The sequence below is a fragment of the Nannobrachium achirus genome, assembly GCF_963921795.1.
Source record: "Nannobrachium achirus genome assembly, chromosome: 14".
Classification (NCBI taxonomy): domain Eukaryota; kingdom Metazoa; phylum Chordata; class Actinopteri; order Myctophiformes; family Myctophidae; genus Nannobrachium; species Nannobrachium achirus.
The window spans coordinates 17,787,306-17,807,841 of NC_137821.1; the positions used below are offsets into that span (position 1 = coordinate 17,787,306).

Here is a 20,536-nt window from a genome sequence, read left to right on the forward strand (position 1 = left end):
GATGAAAGAATGCCACTGACTGTGAAATTGCGTGATTTTTATTGGGGATGTTGGGGGAGCAGCTGTGCACAATCCTCCGTCCTAATCCTGGGGCCATGGAGAGAGGACCAACCAAGGAGTGTGAGTGTGTGTGTGTGTGTGTGTGTGTGTGTGTGTGTGTGTGTGTGTGTGTGTGTGTGTGTGTGTGTGTGCGTGTGCGTGTGCGTGTGTGCGTGTGTGTGCGCGCACACGCATGTGCGTGCATGTGTGTTTGAGAGAGAGAAGGGGTAAGAGTGTTTGTAGTATGCATGTGTGTTTGTGAGACAGAGAAAAAGAAAGACATTGAGCTATATATTTTCGTTCCATGCCAACAGCTGATCTGCATCGATACATTGTGAGCTTGTAGATGAGCTATTTAAAATATTTAAAAATGTTTTTCAAAATAGTAAAAAATGGCAAAAGAGTTGAGGAATAAGGGGTATGGCATGGACAAAAATAGGGCCCACGGGAGTGTGTGTGTGTGTGTGTGTGTGTGTGTGTGTGTGTGTGTGTGTGTGTGTGTGTGTGTGTGTGTGTGTGTGTGTGTGTGTGTGTGTGTGTGTGTGTGTGTGTGTGTGTGTGTGTGTGTGTGTGTGTGTGTGTGTGTGTGTGTGAAGGCGCGTGCGTGCACTGCATATGCTCGTACTGTAGATACTGTACCTACATGTTGGAAAGGAAAGTTATGAATGGTTTTTTTGGCCTATAAATATGTACCTCTTCTATTCTGAACACCTTTTAATTTAAGTTTTTCAACCTTTCTTTGAACGAAGGTGTCGGGCACCGAATATATCAGATCTACAAGCGCACCTTGTAGATGGACTATTTTCGTGTGTGACTCCTAGTCCTATGATGGAGTATAAATTAGAACCAACATTAAAGACTTAAAAGCTATAAAAAGTCATAGAGCTCCGACAAAACATTAAGACAATATCCTTTAGGTCCTGTTGTAAAATGATCATCTAAGATTCCCAACGGTGGACCGGGGCCCACTTGTGGGCCCTGAGGATATTACAAGTGGGCCCCCAAATAATTGGCAAAAAAGATTTTAATGATAATAAGGAACAAAAAGTCACAGTATTTTATTTATTTTTAACGTTTTCATTTTTGTACAAATTTATAGGAACTTACAGTATACTATGATATGTTTAATTTAACCAAGCCGGAATACATACATAAACACGCTCTGAAAATGCCTACAGCCAACCCATTTGACCATTAATACGACTACGACTTGAATATTTCAAGTGGAAGCCAGAAAATGTTGGAATCCGCTGATGTAATTTAGTAAATGTTGTCAGCTTCCTTCAGTGTGTGTGTGTGTGTGTGTGTGTGTGTGTGTGTGTGTGTGTTGCTTTGATGTGTTAATGTTAATGTTTGTCTGTGTCTGTACAGGGCATCTGTGACACGTGTTATAGCCCAGTGGTTCTCAAAGTGGGATCCTGGGACCCCCAGGGGTCCCTGGGGGGGTACCAGGGGGTCCCCAGCTAAACGTGTTATTATAGCATCACAATCCTTTTAACCACTTTAAACTTTAAAGTATTACAAAAATTGCAGATCCACAATCTCATAGCTCGTCACTTCGTGCAACGCTATATTTTGCAAATCTTTGCATATTGTTTATTTAACAACACAACATTTTTGAACACAAATCTGTGCTTCTGGGTGTCCTTGGCACCAAACATTTTCAGATGGGGGGCCGCGGCCAAAAATCAATTTGGGGGTCCTTGACATGAAAAGTTTGAGAACTACTGGCCTAATATTTTAATAATCATATTCCCTATTACAGCAGGTACTGTGCTGTACAACCAGTGGTGTAAAGTAACTAAGTACATTTACTTAAGTACTGTACTTAAGTACCATTTTGAGGTATTTGTACAGGAGTATTTCCAATTTCCAATACTTTTACTTGTATTAAATCTCAGATCCAAATATTGTACTTTTACTCCTCTACATTTTATTTGGAACTTTAGTTATTAGTTACTTTGCAGATATAAATTATAATATTATAAAACATACATTAACCACTATCACTATTTTATACCTAGGAAAATAGCCGATCTACAAGCAGAAAATGAATACTATGTATTATGAATGAATACTATGTAATTTCTACAAGCAGAAAATAGCCGATCTACAAGCTCACAACGCGTCGCGATGCGACGCGTTGTGAGCTTGTAGATCTGCTATTTTCAAACATGTTGTACTTTTACTTTTGGTACTTTAAGTACATTTTGATGCCAATACTTTTGTACTTTTACTCAAGTACATTTTGAATTCTGGACTTCTACTTGTAACAGAGTACTTCTACAATGCAGTATTGATACTTTTACTTAAGCAGAAAATGTGAGTACTTTTTCCACCACTATGTACCGGTACAACCTCTACTCTTGTTAAGATAAGGAGAGTAATCAGCAAATAACCAGCTTGGCTTTTCATGTCTCAATAGGTAAAACAGTTGAGAGCTGTGACACGACAATGTCATTGATGCATTGAACGGATAATCCTGCCTCTCCACTATCTGGCCAAGTCCTCGTATACTGGAGGGCACTGGAAATCCTGTTCTGGAAGTTTATCAACAGTTTTGCAGCAGTTCGGCTCACCCTGCATGACAGTGAGTACCTAAAAAAAATCACTTGCATAAATCACTGAAGTAGACCTGTGAAATAACTGCATGATTCGGGGATCGTAAAAAACTGCAGAAGTCCATTCCAAGATAGCACCATTAGTAAAAAAAAAAATATGCGTTGACCTGCTTAGCATAACACGGAATAACACAGATATAGAGTGAGTTGTATGTAACAAGACAATTTACAATTTAAGCATTTAGCAGACGCTCTTAATCCAGAGCGATTTACAATAAGCAAGGTAATACTGTACATCAATACATCAACATTAACTCTATTACTGCCAGATGTTTTATTTATTTATTGGGTCTGGTGCCAGCAAAAAGCGGCTTACCTTTGCGACGTTATAGTAGATAGATAGACATTTATTTATTTATTATTATTATAATTCTTTTTTGATTGTGCAACATGCACTTTGGCAGACCAGGCAGCAGAGGGCGGCGTCATGCAAGAATTAATGTGAATGTGGCCGTTATGTGTTGCCATCCATTGAGACCAGTCACTGGCCACAGAGCCACAGGGCCAGAGAAATCAACACGGAAGAGAATTGGTCTCCGTTGATGTTAACGCATAAGGGATTTTTAAGACCATCACTGCGGGCGATGTGATTACAGTACACGGCGGCGCGACCCCTCATCAGCTTACGGACATCAACAAGGTAAACGAACGAACGACCGTATTGGCGCGACGCGACACAGGGAATTGGGGCGAACGGGAACGTCCGTAGCAGTAAAACAGTTAATACATCAAATGCATAAAAATATCAATCTAGAGAAAAATAACGTAGGTAGACCGAGCACCTAATCAGTAAAAAAGCTTTATATGAACTTATAAAAAGCTATCTAGCTTTCATGTATGGTCGTTGGGGTAGGTGAGTGCTACAGTAAGTGCTATGGGCTTAATAGGACAGTAGGGAAATGAAGTACTTGATTGATAAAACTACCGGTCAACTTCACCCGATTGGATCTTCATTTTATTTCAATACCGAATGAAAAACAATAGGTATTTACTGTACGTTTTATCTCCAAAATCTATTGTTGAAATGTGTGCAATAGAACTCCTGAAGTTCTCATCCGAAAAACAGGGATTCTTTTTATCTGGTTTGTTTCCACAACCGCTGCCTTTCCCCTTCATAATATAAGCATGTTTTACAAGCAGTCGTTCGCCCACGCACACGCGTGTGATCGCAACCGGATGACACAGTACCACTGAAGTTCTCTCTCTCTCGCTCTCTCTCGGTGAGCTCGCTGGCTCTCTGGGCACGGGAGGGCACCGCCGTTCCTGGAGGCGCTGTGTGCACTGTGATATTTGCATGCATGATGCATGCATGATGAATTGCGGGCCCTATCTCGGGCGGCCATGCCCGATGCGCGGGCTGAAACATGCTCAGCAGGTGACAGACAAACATATGCCCCGAATGCCACGGGGTCCCGAAAGCCGGATCCTCTCCAAAGGGCTAACTGGCAGGTCCAACTAGGGACGGCTTTAATACATAGTATTCACAAAGAGCATGATTGAACAGGAAAATGCGCCCGGCTCGTACCCAGCTGCTTTGTTGGCACGCAGCGCTGCTGCCAGAGTGTCAGGACCCAGGGTTGGATTCAGCCATGTATGTGCACTCCAATGAATTACCCATGTAGTTCTTATTCCTTTATTCAGCCATAGATTTCAATGGACCGGTGAAACCAGTTGGACTACGTGTGTGTGTGTGTGTGTGTGTGTGTGTGTGTGTGTGTGCGTGTAATGCATGGGTCTTCAACAGGGGGTCCGGGACCCCTTGGGGGTCCTCAGAGTTACTACAGGGGGTCCTCCAAATCTTTGTGTGATAGAAACCTTTTTTCCTCCTTTTTTATATTAGCTACTTGAACCCCTATATGCCTATAACGTCCATATTCTGAGAACTTTAGCCAAAAATAGCTGATCTACAAGCTCACAACGCCTGGCGTTGTGAGCTTGTAGATCGGCTATTTTTGGCAAAGAGCTTTGGTGTAGAGGGGGAAATGAGCAGACTAAGTACTGACGGTTCAAGTGGTTAAATATCTGAAAACACAAATTGACATGATCCAAAATACACTGATGATTGTACTGTCAAACGATGAAACTATGTAATCTATGAAAAGGTTGTGGGGGGATCCCTGCTTCATCTCTCTCTCTACTAAGGGGTCCTTGGCCTGAAAATGTTGAATACCCCTGATGTAATGTATTTGATCTGCAATATTTTGTCCAGAAACACATTAGCAGGTTTTGCTATTAACTACCGCTAATAGCAAACATCCTGCCTGCAGTATATGCCCGATTCAGGGGTCTTCAACAGGGGGTCCGGGACCCCTAGGGGGTCCTCTGAGTTACTACAGGGGGGCCTCCAAAACTTTGAGATAGAAGCATTCTTTTAAATTAACATCTTGAACCCTCACATCACATCCCCTATTCTGAGGAGAACCTTAGCCAAAAATAGCAGATCTACGCGTTGTGAGGCATTGAGAGCTTGTAGAGATAGGCTATTTTCGGCAAATAGTTTTGAGAGGCAAAAAAAGAGCAGACCAAGTACAGATTGAAAGGTCAAGTTTACTAAAAACACGAATCCAACATAGACCGATGGCAGTGCTGTCAAACAGTATGAATCTATCTGAAATTGATGAATATCTCCATCACGCATTTATACAATAGAGGTGGTCCCTGCTGCATCTCTCTCTCTCAGCTAAGGGGTCCTAGGCCTGAAAACGTTGAAGATCCCTGATATAGCCTACAGTATATACAGTACAATATGTATACCTGATAGTTCTGGGGTTCTGCCTATTCTTCTCAGCATGGAATTACATTGTAGTAAATCTGAGGCCAAGCCAGTACATTCTCAGCTGAACAGGAGGAGTGCACTAACCACTTCCCAGTGAGCAAAGTTCTTTGGAAATCTAAGCCTGACCTTTAGTGCCAACATGGTATGTGAAACTTGGTGTTGCGGCACCCCCTTGTGGCCATTTTGAATAGCAAATATATCAGAAATGCACATAGATAGATAGATACCTTTATTATCCCAAGGGGGAAAATCAGTTTCCCAGAGGCAGCACAGCAGTTTAAGGTTAAAAGTTACAAAGAAGTAAGAAAAAGAAAAAAAGTACTGTTGTGTACAGTCAAAAAAAAGAAAGGAACAATAAAAAGAAGAATATATACATAAAGTGTCAAAAAGCTGTCACAATAAAAAAGAAGAATATATACATGAAGTGTCCAAAAAACATTCAGCGCTCATAAGTGTCACATCACACACAAATAGCAACACTTAAAGCATAACTTAACAATGCAGTGCCAAACAAATGTGATCATAACAGTTCACAAGGTAAAAAAAGGTAGTCCAATGACCAACCAACAGTATAGGCAGTAGAATTATGCAGGGACGTGCAGAGAATGTTAGAGAAATGTTAGAAATTTCTAAAAGGGCCTTTTGGGGAAAATATGGAGCTCACAACGCGTCGCGCTGCATGCAACGAGTTGTGAGCTTGGAGGTCGGCTATTTTCGGTGTTTGATACCACACTGAACTAAGCATAATCGAGTCAATACTGGAGATGTGGCGTAACGGCATGGATTTCTACACAGAGAGGGCGATTATTTCAACATAAGATTCTGCATTCAAGTTCAGGAGTGTGAATGCTGCCTTCAGGTATGGCATGGAAAGAGGGCAGTTGTCTCGAGAGGGCATTTTTTACAGTAGGATAAAAGGGCAGGGGCTCAAGCCCCCTTTGATATCTATGTGTGCACGTGCCTGATTTTTGGAGTCTCACACAAATGAATGAGAACCACTGCATTAATAGATTCTTGTACGTAAACCAAAATCACTATGGTCTGGATGCCATAGACACTTGTGGTTCCAATGGTTTTGCGCTGGGAACCAAATGTCGCTGAACATAAAGTCAGAAACACAATATTCCTCCTCTAAGGCTATTATTTGCATGCGTCCAAGCTTTGGATTCCAACCCGCTTGTCGAGAAATTATGCCATTATTACGCAAGGCAGGAAATCTCGGTTCTGTGGTTTGCGCTTAAGCTGTAACTACTGTAGATGAGCTTGCCATTATATGTTCAACTATAAACATAGATGACTGCATTTAACGTACAGCAGGCCTACAACTACACTCCATAGGTTTTGTTCCATACACTGAGAGGCAGAGCACATGTTCCTCACGTCTTGAGATTTAATAGAAAGAATAATTTTTCACCCTCACTAGACATTTTAATGGAAGATAATAGCTCTCTTTAGGGGCTGAAAGCTTAAACTTTCCGACAAGGCCTACTGCTCATTACTGGCCATGACAGGACGTATGTCCTGCGGGTCCATTTGGTTTCATTTTACACTCCCTCAATGGTTAATTTATTGTTAAACATTTGCATTCATCAATTCAAAAGAAGTCTTCACAATTGGAGAACGTAGATGAACTTTGGTCAACGCCTGTCTGTTATCTCTCCTATGGTACAATACCAACATCAATACAGCATGGAATTGTGGACAAGATATTGTCCAACAATAACAAAATATTCTACATTTTGGGTCCGTGGCTCAAATGCAGAACGCCTTACGCTGTTAATGAAGACATTACCAAGAACGCTCTTATATACCAAACTCTGCTGACATCACCAGTGGCATCATCAGGAATGCCGGCCCCTCATTGGCTCTAGGCAGACACCTACATAAATACTTACATACATACATACATACATACATTCCCAGAATCTCAGCCATTTAAGGACTACGGTCTTCAAAAAAGTCGGACACCTACATACATACCCAGCCGATTACAGTACTTGTAATAAGTAATAATGGACCTTGAAGTGAAAAAGGTTGAAAACCACTGTTCTAATGCCATTATCAATCCTTTGATGCTTTTATAGTACAGCAAAAGATCAGACAGATCAACTACTTTTGTCCACAAGTGAGTCATCAATGCACAATAAAACCAAACAGTTTGCTGTGGAGCACAGCCAATAATTATAATAATTAATTTATCTACAATCAAAGATTAAAACAAAGAGATACACATCTCAAAGCAGTAGCATTCACTCTTGTCGGTAGGTTGGAACCTGTAAATATATGAAAGATGGTTCAACTCTTAAGCTTGAATATATATTTGAAAAGGTATTTTGTTTAAACATGTTATAATTGATACATTTAATAAGATCTGACGATACATATACTTATACATCAAATTAAACTCACTTACCATTACCGTTTGTCAGCTTTCCAAAATAAATTTGTCTGTAAAACAATTCAAATGTGACATTCATCAACCTCGTCTGACATTTAGGACATTTTCTGCCTGGCAAATATCAACAACTAGATCCAATCTGAATGACAATCTAGCCACCTGAAAGATTCTTATCTTTTGTCATTTAAAAAAAAGATGTTCTCCCTTTTAGAGGGGTAAATACAATAAATAAAATATACTTACAGATTGTCCTTTAAGCGGCTTGCTGTAAAATTCAGACTCTACTGGTTGGCTTCCTCGCCGGCAGTCATTCCCCGTAACATCTAGGAAGAAATCGTCCATGTACACAATATGTAAACAGAAACCAAAATACATCTTTTAATATGAACCATGGGATCTTTGGGATTTCTGTTTCTCAAACAGTCTCCCCTTAACTCTGACAGTGTACAAATGGAACCAAATGGACCCGTTAGGGTTCATTTGGTTGCTTGTTAGAGCCCCCTAAAGGAACCTACAGAGTCCCTGGAATCCACTTTGAGAAACACTGAAAAGTTTAGGCTTACTGTATACATTACATGTTTTCCACAAAAGTCTTTCAGAAATTCAGAGATTTTCAAAGTTGTTAAAAAATAGTGAGAATAGTTGATCAATAAGCTCACAGCACATCTCAATGTGCCACCAAATGTCTCTTTTGGGTGTCCAGCTGAAGAAGTTTGGGAACCACTGATCTAAATAACAGTTAATTCCTGTGAAGAGAAAGGGAAAAGGCACACACACACACACACATACACTACATCAAACACAGGTGAAGACTGATACCATATTTCTATTTCAAAGACTCACTTGGCGTGTGATGAATAATATCGATTTTATCTGAGGAGAAGAACAGAGTTGCCAGTTGAATGCATTTCAAAGTGTACAAAAACTTTAAATGGACCCAGAATTTACTATGTACTATCAGTTTTAAAGCTGTATTATGTAACTAACCCTCGATTTAGTGAATACAAAATTATTTTGTCCATTAATTAATTGCGACCGTAGGTCGCAGTTACTTGCACTCCTATACTATCCAAACCTCCACCGGCTGTCCGTCCCTCCGTCAGTCTGTCAGTCCGTCAGTCTGTCAGTCACACGTCACACGTCACACTTTTGCCCTGCTCATATCTCCGCAACCGTTGCCCCGATCCATGCCAGATTTTGCACACACACTCCTTGCCTGCCAAACTACAACCTCCAAGGACCCCCAGAGCTCCAGGGACCCCCAAGTCCCTGGGGGACCCCCAGGTGTAAAAAATGACCAAATGTGCAAAAATGACCAAATGACCACCCCAACAGGGCTGCTCACGGGGAATTCCCGGGGACCACCGACTCCTGGTGCTCCAGAACGGATGCAAAAGTGGTGGCGCCCCCAGTGGAGGACCCCCTCCACTGCAGCTCACATAAAATGCCTTAACTCGGGCTAGGAGCGACCGGGAGAGCCGGGGCCGGTACCTATTCGTCCGCCTCGGCGGCGCGGAGACCCCACCCCTCATTTCTCACATGGCCCTCTTCTAGCGCCACCATGAGGCAGATTCTTGCAAAACACATTTTTGGACACTGCTCTTACAATTTTTGCCCTAAAATCACGCAAATCGGTACACAGTATGTCTACACTCATGTCATCAACTTGGATCTGTCCCATATAGCGCCACCTTCAGGCCGATTTAAAAAAAAAAATTGGACACTGCTCCTACAATTTTTGCCCTAAAATCACGCAAATCGCTACACAGTATGTCTACACTCATCTCATCAACATGGATCTGTCCCATATAGCGCCACCTTCAGGCCGAATTTCTTAAACACATTTTTGGACACTGCTCCTACAGATTTTGCCCTAAAATCACACAAATCGGTACACAGTATGTCTACACTCATCTCATCAACATGGACCTGTCCCATTTAGCGCCACCTTCAGGCTGATTTTTTAAAACACATTTTTGGACACCTACAGATTTTGCCCTAAAATCACGCAAATCGCACAGTATCTCTACAGTCATGTAATCAAAACGCATCTGTCCCATCTAGCGCCACCATCAGGACGATTTTGGTACAACTAATTTTTGGCCTATTTGTAGAGATAAGCGACCAACGGTCGCTTATCTCCCGATTCGGGAGTCTTACTGGTTTATTAATAGAAACAACTTAACAACTGGGGTGGTTGTTTTTAGTCTTTCTGCTCTTCTATTGAGACATTTCAATCCTGTGCCTCGGTTAGACACGACCTTTGACACAATCTTGTTTCTGGTTTGACATGAACACCTAATCCTTTGAACCAAACTTATAAAACAGGGGTCTTCAACAGGGGGTCCTCAGAGTTACTACAGGGGGTCCTCCAAATCTTTGTATGATAAACATTTTTCTCCTTTTTTATATTAACCACTTGAACCCTAGCATCCATATTCTGAGAACTTTAGCCAAAAATAGCAGATCTAGATCGGCAAAGAGGTTTGGTGTAGATGGGAAAAAGAGCAGACTAAGTATAGGGTGAAAGGTCAAGTTTATTAAGTATTGACGGTTCAAGTGGTTAAATATCTGTAAACACAAATTTACATGAATCCAAAATACACTGATGATTGTGATGTCAAACAATGAGACTATATGGAATCTATGACAAGGTTGTGGGGGTCCCTGCGTCATCTCTCTCTAAACTAAGGGGTCCTTGGCCTGAAAACGTTGAAGCCCCCTGTTCTGAATGTTTTCCACAAGGTGGGAAACCCACATGTTTTGCATCTGAAGGCCAAAACATATTTACCATAGACGTCATCCGGGCTGTTGTTGGCGATGCTGGCTCTCAGCTGTCGTAGCTTCTCCTGCAGAGTGAAACAATTAAATCCATCACTGAATGTTATGCACATACAATTGCTAGTTTATTCATCCATGATTGATGAATTTCTTGGGATTTAATTATCCTTGTGCTACCGCTTGAAGCTAAGTCCTAATTCATAAAATCCAGGGCAACTGAGTTCACTGCCGCCACCACACATGGGCTGTTGGCAGTGTCTACTGTGTGTGTGTTGAAATGATGTCATTAGAGCATAGCATAATCCATTAAAATGTTTCTGAGTACACAACGGCTTGCTTAATTCCTGGTTTTGTTGAGCACACCTTCGATGGATACCATCCCGAAAGGTTGTGTCTCGTTCCCTTCCTTCAAGGAACGAACGTTATGAAAATAACCAAAAGGTTCTGCTTACCTGATTCTCTCCGTAAATGCATTGCTACCGGAATAGGTGTGATTATAGGTAGATAAATAGAGCATGAATGATGCAATCTATAGTATCAACACACATGCAACATTACAGATTCAAACACAGTTTGACGGTATACTCAGTTAGTGTATTTTATGTGCAGACTGAGCATACCTGATCCTCACAGCCGGTTGGCATTGCACCTGAACAGCTTATTATCGCATCCTACTGAAGTGGAGTGTCAGCTCCAGGGGGGAGTCGTGGCACATCCACGGGCCAGAGAGAGGGAAGAACCCCTAACACTTTCTATCATTATGTCATGATCATGTCAATGTAGAAGACAGGCCAATAACCTGCTTCTCATTCTGGTGCTGTCCTTCACTCTGGGCACTGAGGTCAATTGTTCCTCCCCTTGGGTTAATACACTGTCATCATGGATGTGTCACTGTCACAGTCACACACACGTATGCACGCACGCACACACGCACGCGCGCGTGCGCGCACACACACACACACACACACACACACACACACACACACACACACACACACACACACACACACACACACACACACACACACACACACACACACGCACACACACACACGCACACACACACACAGTCACACACACACCAGGGCCGGACTGGGACATAAATTCTGCCCAGGCATCTTGGCCCAGACCGGCCCACCACAACCGGCGCGAACCGAACTTAGAAGATCTACAAGCCCACAACACGTTGAGGCACCGACACGTTGTGGGCTTGTATATCTGCTGTTATATGTTTCTGTGGGACTCCTGGGCCCAGTGGCCTGTGATTGGGTTACTTAGCCGGTATTTAGATGATAGACAAGCCAGTGGGCCAATGTGATGTCTCTTTGCCCTTTGGGCTGGTGCTACTGAAGGATTGGCCCTCTCCGTTTAGCCCAAAAATGACCTTATCTATATCCTAAAACGGGGACAAAAATAATTTGTAACCTGCTGAATTGCATCGGTGTCCTTCTGGCCACGCTGCCAGTCACTGAAGTGCTTCAGAGCCTGGTCCATGGTGAGAGCTCCCCTCTTCACCCTCTCCTGCAGCTCAATGAGCTCCTCCAGGCCTGGGGTCTGGTTGGGCGCCATGCTGTCGTACGTGGTGGAGATGCTGTGCCCTCGCTTGCGTGGTGCTGTAGCAACAAAGTGGCCATACAATTCAAAATGAAACGATACCTTACTGCAGTGGTTCTCAACCTTTTCAGGCCACAACCCCCCAAATAATCATATTTTAACTGGGGTCCCCAGTTAAAATATGATTATTTGACCTAAGGAGCAGTAAGAGTTGAGGCATTACATTTTGTATAACGTGCTTCTATTGTGAAAATAGCAGATCCACATTATTTTACCTAAGGAGCAGTAAGAGTTAAGGCATTACATTTTTTATAACCTGCAGCGTTGTGAGCATGTAGATTGGCTATTTTCACAATTTCTGCCTCTAATATTTGACAATTAGGCCAATGTTTAATTTGTCATTTATGAAGCATTAAAAAGTCCTTAAATTGTCACTTTAGAAATGTGCAGATACCCTCTATACACTTATACTTTATGTTGGTTTGTTTACTGTTGAGAGAGAAAACAATATAGCACATTAAGTTAATCACCCCCCAAAAAATAATTTGGGGACCTCTCTGGGGGTCTCGACCCACAGATTGAGAACCACTGCCTTACTGTACAATTTATTCTAATATAGTCCTTCACGTATCTCGCATATCACTGAGCACACACAATATATCGGCATGATATCAGGGATCTCCATGTAAGTGCATAAAATGGACAAAGACAGGTCTACAGATTCAGAGATGACCATATGAAAAGAAACACAGGCTGACAGACAGACAGACAGAATCAGATATCTCCATATATGAGCATAAAAGACACAGACAGACAGGTGGGTATCGCATAACCGTAAGGGCTGCGTTACCAACGAGCATCGTTACCAACGGGCATCAGCCTACTCTGTCTGTTTGTCTATATAAATAGACACTATGTGTCCGTGACCTGTTTGTCCCCCCCACATATCTGTCAACTTTAAACTTGGAAGACCTGAGGGAGTTATTATGTGCTGAGTGCAGGGGTGTCGGAAACAAATGATAGGCCCTGGGTATTTTAACTATTGAAAATAGCAGATATACAAGCTCACAGCGCGGCACTGAGTGCTGCGCTGCGAGCTTGTAGATCTACTATTTTTGAAAAATCGTGAAAATCGTGAAAAGTCTTTGAATATTTCAAATCCTTCTAAGGTTTTTTGAAAAACCTATGTTACTATGTCAGTGATGCTCAAACTTTTTCACGTGAAGGACCCCCAAAATGATATGTATTTGGCCACGGACCCCCCATCTCAAAATATTTTGTTCCAGGGACCCCCCAGGAGTTGTGTCGCCCGTGGCTGAGTGGGATTAAGTCAGTCAGATCAGCGCTAGTCCAAACTGTCTGTGAATCGGCAAATCTCTAAATCTGTCCGTCTGTCTGTATCCCATTCATTAACATACCGGTACATGGAGTCTGACAGCAGGTAGCCTACAACAGGTACTTTCTGACAAAAAGTACAACAGGTTTTGCATAACCAGAGGGACATTACATTCCCGATGATGGCCATCATTCCCAACTCCCAGCAGGCAACAGGCATCAGGCCTACTATGTCCAGTATATGTGAAATCAAACAAATTAGAACAGATTGAAAAAGCCTCAAACACTGTAAACCCTTTTTGCACTGCATTTGTGTCTCTGTGCTTTATGTTGCCTGATGCTTCCCGAAAGCGTTCAGCTGGAAACAGTCAATGATAAGGCCATTGTTTCTGTCATGTTAACATCCTGGCAGGCAGCCAATCTCACCTTGTTTAGTGGGGAGAGAATACAGCGTCTCAGCCTCCCCCTGTGACAGCTTCTTCTGAAACACTGGAAGCACACAGAGATGGCATAACAAATGGTGTTAACCAATAATAATAACTAGAAATACTGTTCCTACGAAACAGTGTGGGCTTGCTGCTCCCTCATTGGCTAAAGGCCCTGCCTTTGTAATGTCGGACAGTTTTTTGAGGAGAATAACTGAGGAGTATATAAAGCATACATGGGCAACTGGCGGCCCGGGGGCCACATGCGGCCCCCCATCTTCACTTATTAATGCGGCCCGCAGGTTAATTTTGGAACACTGATATATTATTGATTTCAGCTGTTACAACTCCAACCATGCAAACATGACTCACTTTAATTACTTCAGTCTATATTAGTAGCTTAATCACTTAGTTAGCACAAGTCTTTTTTATGTCCAATGTATTTGAATTTAAGTTCAAAAAGTTAGCAAAAGAAAAGTCATATAAATGCATTTGAAATTAAATAAAGATGTTACTTCTCAGGAATCCAATTCAAATACCTAAAAATAATCCCGGATTCCAATTCAAAAATAGCAAAAATAGCTGATCTACAAGCTCAAAAAGCTCAAAACGCGAATTTTGACCTGTGTATGCATTGTGGCCCTCTGGAGTGAATGTGGAAATAATAGTGGCCCTCTCCATCATCAAAGTTGCCCACCCCTGATATAAAGATTTGTGAGAACATAATACAAAAGATTTCATGTGGATGTTGTTATTTATGTCAGGTCGCACTTGTTGGTGATCATGTCACCTAGAACGCAGCTCCTCATTGGCTAAGGGCCCTCTCTTTGTACTGTCGGTCATTTCTTTGAGGAGAATAAACTTGACCTATAAAGACTTGGTATAACATACTGGTCTCGCCTTTCAGCGAGCCCACAATAACCAGTAAGAGGCCTAAGGGCGAAAAGCGACCTCGTAATTCAATTAATGTATTAATAATAATTAATTTCATCATCAATCCCGATCACCGAATGTCAAGTCTCCAGGTTTTCTTCAGAATATATAGGTACCGTATGACACTTATTTACTATGACACTATGGCATATTAGTAGTCCAACTAGCACTAGTGGTTCTCAAATGTTTTATTTGCAAGGACCCCCACAACACACTGAGTGTGTACACATTTGTACACACTCAGTGGTACAGAGTACAGACCTGTTATGGTCATTCATGGCTATCTCTTTCTTATCTGTGTTTCTGGTAATATTATTGTCTTCTAATTTTTTATGTCCGTGGCAAAAATGTAATTTGGACAAAATGTCCTCCACAAGCCAGCATGCCGATGACCCCTGTATCAATGGCTTTATGGAGCCGATGAGCCTGACTTGCAAACGTTCTGCTTTGAAATGGTTCAAGGCCCTTTTGTATTTTAATACTTGTACCACAAGATGGTGCACTAGTACACTGAATGAAACAGCAACCCCTGGGCAGATTGTGAAAATGTGCATAGAATGGTGTTCTGTGAAAAATGCTGTTAAACTGTCTTTTCCAAATGCTGTGAAATATGAGATCTGCAAAACAGCAAATGTTTCACTTTCCAGAGCGTCCTCCGAGGGAAAGGCGATAATCCATACAGGCTACTGCTGGATTGAATCAGAGAGACGGATACACTCAGTGATGCTATTGATTGGGGGGTAAGTACTCAAAATGAAAACGCTGCACTATTTCGCTGATCATGGCATTTCTCCCTTGTCAATTGGTGGTGGAATTGCCTTGAAGCAGTGGTTATGTGACCAACAGGCCGACTCATAAAACCCCCAACCCCTCTCCCCAGCCCATAGAAGATTCTTCTATCACTTACTGTAAGTTCCTGCTCTGCCTCAGTGAAAACTACCATATTGTCGTTGTCGGTTGGAAACCTCGTATCTCCAAGTTAAAAATGTGTAAGCCCTGCTTCATCATACAAGGCCGCGCACAAAAGTAGTGAAAACAGCCGATCTACAAGCACACAACGCCTCGCACCGCGAGGCGTTGTGTGCTTGTAGATCGGCTGTTTTCACTAGTTTAAATCATTTTTAAAATGATAAATGCAAAACGAACGGTTTTGGACATAGAAGGTTTTCACCCGACAACGACGATATTTTCTATTTCAAATTTCACTTCTGTTTGAAACCCTAGCCCTTTTCCCCCCATTGTTGCCTGTTAAAGAAAACCTTAGTGGTGGTTATGTGGCTAGATTCTGAAATGAACCTCCCTGTTCCCCTGGACCACTGTTACGTGGATCAGAGGGATTTCCCTTGGACGCGGCGTAGACTAGCAAACACTACGCTCGGCCTTTCAGGAGGCGTGTGGAATATCCACCCATGTCATTTGCATGTCCAATTATTCTTAATAGGGGGAGTCTTCGACAGGGACGTGCAGAGAATGTTAGAGAGGCAGGGGCTGAAATATCTAAAAGGGCCTTTTGGTGGAAATAGCAGACCTCGGCTATTTTCGGTGCTTGATACCACACAATTAAGTCAATACTGGAGATAACAGCATGGATTTCTACACAGAGAGGGCAATTCTTTCAACATAAGATGCTGCATTCAAGTTCAGGAAATGTTGGACAAGGCAATTCTCTTGAATGCTGCCTTCAGGTATGGCATGGAAAGAGGGCATTTTCAATTCTTTCACCGTAGTGAAAACTGCATTCATGGTCTGGAGAGGGCACTTTTTTTTACAGACGGATAAAAGGGCAGGGGCTCAAGCCCCCTTTGATGTCTATGTGTGCACGTGCCAGCTTAATAGGGGAAGTCTTCGAATTCCAGCGTTGGGATGTTCAGCAAAACGCAGCTCCCGTCACTGTGCCTTGGATGCCGCAGATGACACGAGAGAACTCTTCATTATTTCCAGTTGGACAGTTCACTCACTCCAGTAACTGGCACCTCGCCTAATCCCCCAGCCCCAGCCCCGGCCCAATCTCCCCAATCCTCATGCACAGGGGTGTACCTAATTCTGGGCCCTGGGTACAAGGATTCACTGCGGGCCCCCCTATGAATGTTCTTCATAGGGGGAGGGGGTTTAACCCATTTAGACTGGGAACGCATTATTTTGTGCTTTAACTATTGAAAAAATAGCAGATACAGTATACAAGCTCACAGCGCGGCACCGAGTGCTGCGCTGCCGAGATTGTATATCTGTTATTTTTGAAAAAAACGTGAAAAAGTCTTTGAAAAAGTCTTTCTATGTCAGTGGTGCTCAAACCTTTTCATGTCAAGGACCCCCAAAATGATAAGTATTTGGCCACAGACTCCCATCTCAAAATAGTTAGTTCCAGGGACCCCCAGAAGCCACATTTGAGTTACAAATGTTTGCTTAAAAAATACATATATTAAAGATTTGCACGGTTTTCAAAAATAGCAGATCTACAAGCTTGTATATCTGCTATCTTTCAATAGGTATAAAATAAATAATAAGTATAAAATAATTAAGGCCCCTCCACCATTGGGCCCTAGTAACTCAGTCCCACTTTCCCCCCCCTTGTGACACCCCTGCTCATGCAGCTCTTCTGCTGCAGTATAGTGGGAGTGGATGGGCATAATGTGGTCCTTGTGCGGAGCCTCGAAGCTCCCACTGTCTCAATAGACGGAAACCTCAGAATCCCTCTCCTTTCTCTCTCTCTCTCTCTCGTGTGCTCTGGGGACGTTGGACGATGGAAAACATGTGTAATGACTTATTCTGGCTGACTTGGCCTTAGCCTTGTCCAGATTGGTTGCAGATGGCGGGCCCCGGTAGTTGTTTGGGATGCAGAGACTATGGTATATTGGGTGATTTCACCAGAGCACTCCATTTATTTTCGCTCTGCAAAGTCCCAGGGGACGGTGAGTTGGCTCAGTGGATAAGCACGGGCTCTGTGAAGAATTACGTCATGCGGAGAGGGCGCCCATTGCCCTGTCATAATACTTTTTTTATATTATGCATTAGGGCTGTCACGATTATGACATTTTACATGACGATTCATTTTCTCTCAAATAATTGCGATTAACGATTTAATTGTGTTTTTGTCGTTGACAATTACATTTCTGTTTGGCTTGTAGGCTTTGAAGTTGCACATGGTAGATATGACACATAAGCTAAATATACAAAGAAATTACTTGACATATTTGACAACTTTATACTTAAAAAAGAACATTTATAGTGGAAATAGCCGATCTACAAGCTCACAACGCGTCGCATCGCGACGCGTTGTGAGCTTTGTGAGCTTGTAGATCTGCTATTTCCACTATTTTTGACATGGAAACGATTATGACGATTATGTAAAATAATCACGATTATGTCAAATAATCACGATTAGACGATTATGTAATAATTGTGACAGCCGCCCTATTATGCATGTGTGAGCGTGCACTCTATTGTCTGTGGCTTACCTGTGAAAAACATTTATCATAGCTGTGTGTGTGTGTGCGCGGAATACTGCGACTGTGCATGCATGAGTGTGTGTGTTTGTGTTGCGCGTGCGTGCGTGCGTGCGTTAATGCATCGGAGAGGGGAATAAGAGAAGTCGGAACCATATCAATGATTTATAAGCCTTAATAATACGAGTCACTTTTGGATGTTTCAGCGTCATGAATTATTCACGCCGCTGAAATTGAACAGTCAGGGCACCGGGAGCCCTCGGCCGTTCAGGAAAATTGGGCCTTTCTAACAGCTTCAGCCCTGTTTGCTTTACAAAGGATTATGTTATCTGATCAGTCTGTCTGATGAAGTCCCACGGCACTGCCCACCATAAACTCTGCCATGGCCTCCTCCTGGGGTTCATATGCAAAGCTATTGTCATCTTAATGTGGACACGTTGTGTCGGTTCCTTCCCTAGCTGTCACTTTTGGTCCCTTCTCTGTCTTTTTATCCCCCACCCTCCACCCCACCCCCTATCCACCCTGTGAAATAATGAGTGTTCTTTTAAACCCTTCTTAACCCTAAATCAGGGTTCTTCAACGTTTTGAGAGAGAGATGAAGCAGGGACCCCCCACTACCTTTTCATAGATTCCATATAGTTTCATTGTTTGGCAGCACTATATCCTCCATATATTTTGGATTCATGTCAATTTCAGATATTTAATCGCTTGGAACCATCAATACTTAATTAACTTGACCTTTCAGTCTGCTCTTTTTCCCCCTCTACACCAAACCTCTTTGCCGAAAATAGCTGATCTACAAGCTCACAACGCCTTGCAGCGTGAGGCGTTGTGAGCTTGTAGATCTTGCAGATCTTTTTGGCTAAAGTTCTCGTAATAATGATGCTGGGGATCAAGTGGTTGATATTAAAAAAAGTGAAAAAGGTTTCTATCACATAAAGATTTGGAAGACCCCCTGTAGTAACTCTGAGGACCCCCTAGGGGTCCCGGACCCCCTGTTGAAGACCCCTGCCCTAAATACTTAGTTGTACGAGACTTAAGTCTCACAGGGCTTCGGTGTAGCGGTAAGCTTAGTGGATAGGGATGCCGCCGGGTAATCACAAGGTCACCGGTTGGCCTCCCGGTCGGCCCACTGTTACGTGTCGAAGTGTCCCTGAGCAAGACACTTAACCCTTAACCCCTGGACGCATCCCTCAGCTGGGTGAAGCTGAATTAGAATATATCCCACAGGATTAACAAACGGTCTACCTTCGTCTTCGTCTTGGATCAAAGCAATCAACACACCTTGAGCTATGAAGGGGGTGCGGGCCGCCGTGACCCCCGTGGTGGCCTCGGGTCGAGGCGTGGGCGCCGGCGGGCGGTTGGCGATGAGCGTGGCACTGCTGCAGGTCAGGATGGTGTCGTACTCCTCATCGTTCACCCCGAGTGGCGCGTAGAGATCCTCCTCCTCCCTGTCCTCTTCATCGCCCGCTTCATCATCGCGCTCCTCTCCCTGGGCGTCTGAGGGGGTCGGGGGGTTGCCTGATGTGGAAGCAATGCACACAAAGCGATTACTGCGCTATCGCCGGCGGCATCTCGCTGACCCATTGAGATACGGCGTGGTGTGTTGTTATTGTCCTGCCGACATAATAGAGAGAGCGGCGGTTACACGGTGGCGCGCGGGGTCAGAGGCGAGCAAGCGATGCAGGGTGTCATGTTTCATTCTTGCCGAGATCGGCGTGATAAAGCCCCGCGTTTGCTGCTTTCCGAGGCATAATAATGTTATCAGAGACGTTTGATGGCATGGGAGGGGGGGAGGGGTTATAGGAAATGAACGACAAACAAAGCAAAAATCTGGCCATTGTAATGAGATATGGAAGAGAATGCGGTCGTTGTCCTACTCACCCGTGGTGCCCATCATTTCATACACACCGGTGTCTCCGTGGTCCTCGCCTGAGTAAGACATATTCTGTAACAACAGACAGTGAAGAAGACAACATGTTTTTTAACGACTCTTACGGGCCCACAGATAAACAGCTTAGAGGTAACTTCTCGTAGAAATTACGTCTGTAATATAGGCTTCCTTGGCCGTGGCCCTGGGTGATTACATTACTTTGCAGTGGAGGGTTTTTGGTTTTACCCACAGGTGATAAATCACGATAGTCGCTGGGTTCTGGCTTTAGTGGTTTTGGGCAGTGCGGCGTGCCAGTCATCTCTCCCAGCCAAGCACTGTGTCATTTCTGCCCTTAAGA

The 20,536-nt window shown here is 43.2% G+C and overlaps 1 protein-coding gene across 1 annotated transcript in view; it reads right to left on the reverse strand.

Annotated features, from left to right (window-relative positions):
- Positions 1-20,536, reverse strand: part of LOC308297864 (B-cell scaffold protein with ankyrin repeats-like) — a gene marked incomplete at both ends in the record, with an annotated part of 55,737 nt that overhangs the window by 2,306 nt on the left and 32,895 nt on the right. Inside the window, 7 exons of the mRNA XM_080741430.1 lie at positions 8,078-8,157; positions 8,678-8,707; positions 10,626-10,683; positions 12,041-12,228; positions 13,931-13,993; positions 19,590-19,826; positions 20,190-20,253. Coding sequence (XP_080597556.1) covers positions 8,078-8,157; positions 8,678-8,707; positions 10,626-10,683; positions 12,041-12,228; positions 13,931-13,993; positions 19,590-19,826; positions 20,190-20,253 — 720 coding nt within the window. The remainder of the gene's footprint in view (positions 1-8,077; positions 8,158-8,677; positions 8,708-10,625; positions 10,684-12,040; positions 12,229-13,930; positions 13,994-19,589; positions 19,827-20,189; positions 20,254-20,536) is intronic.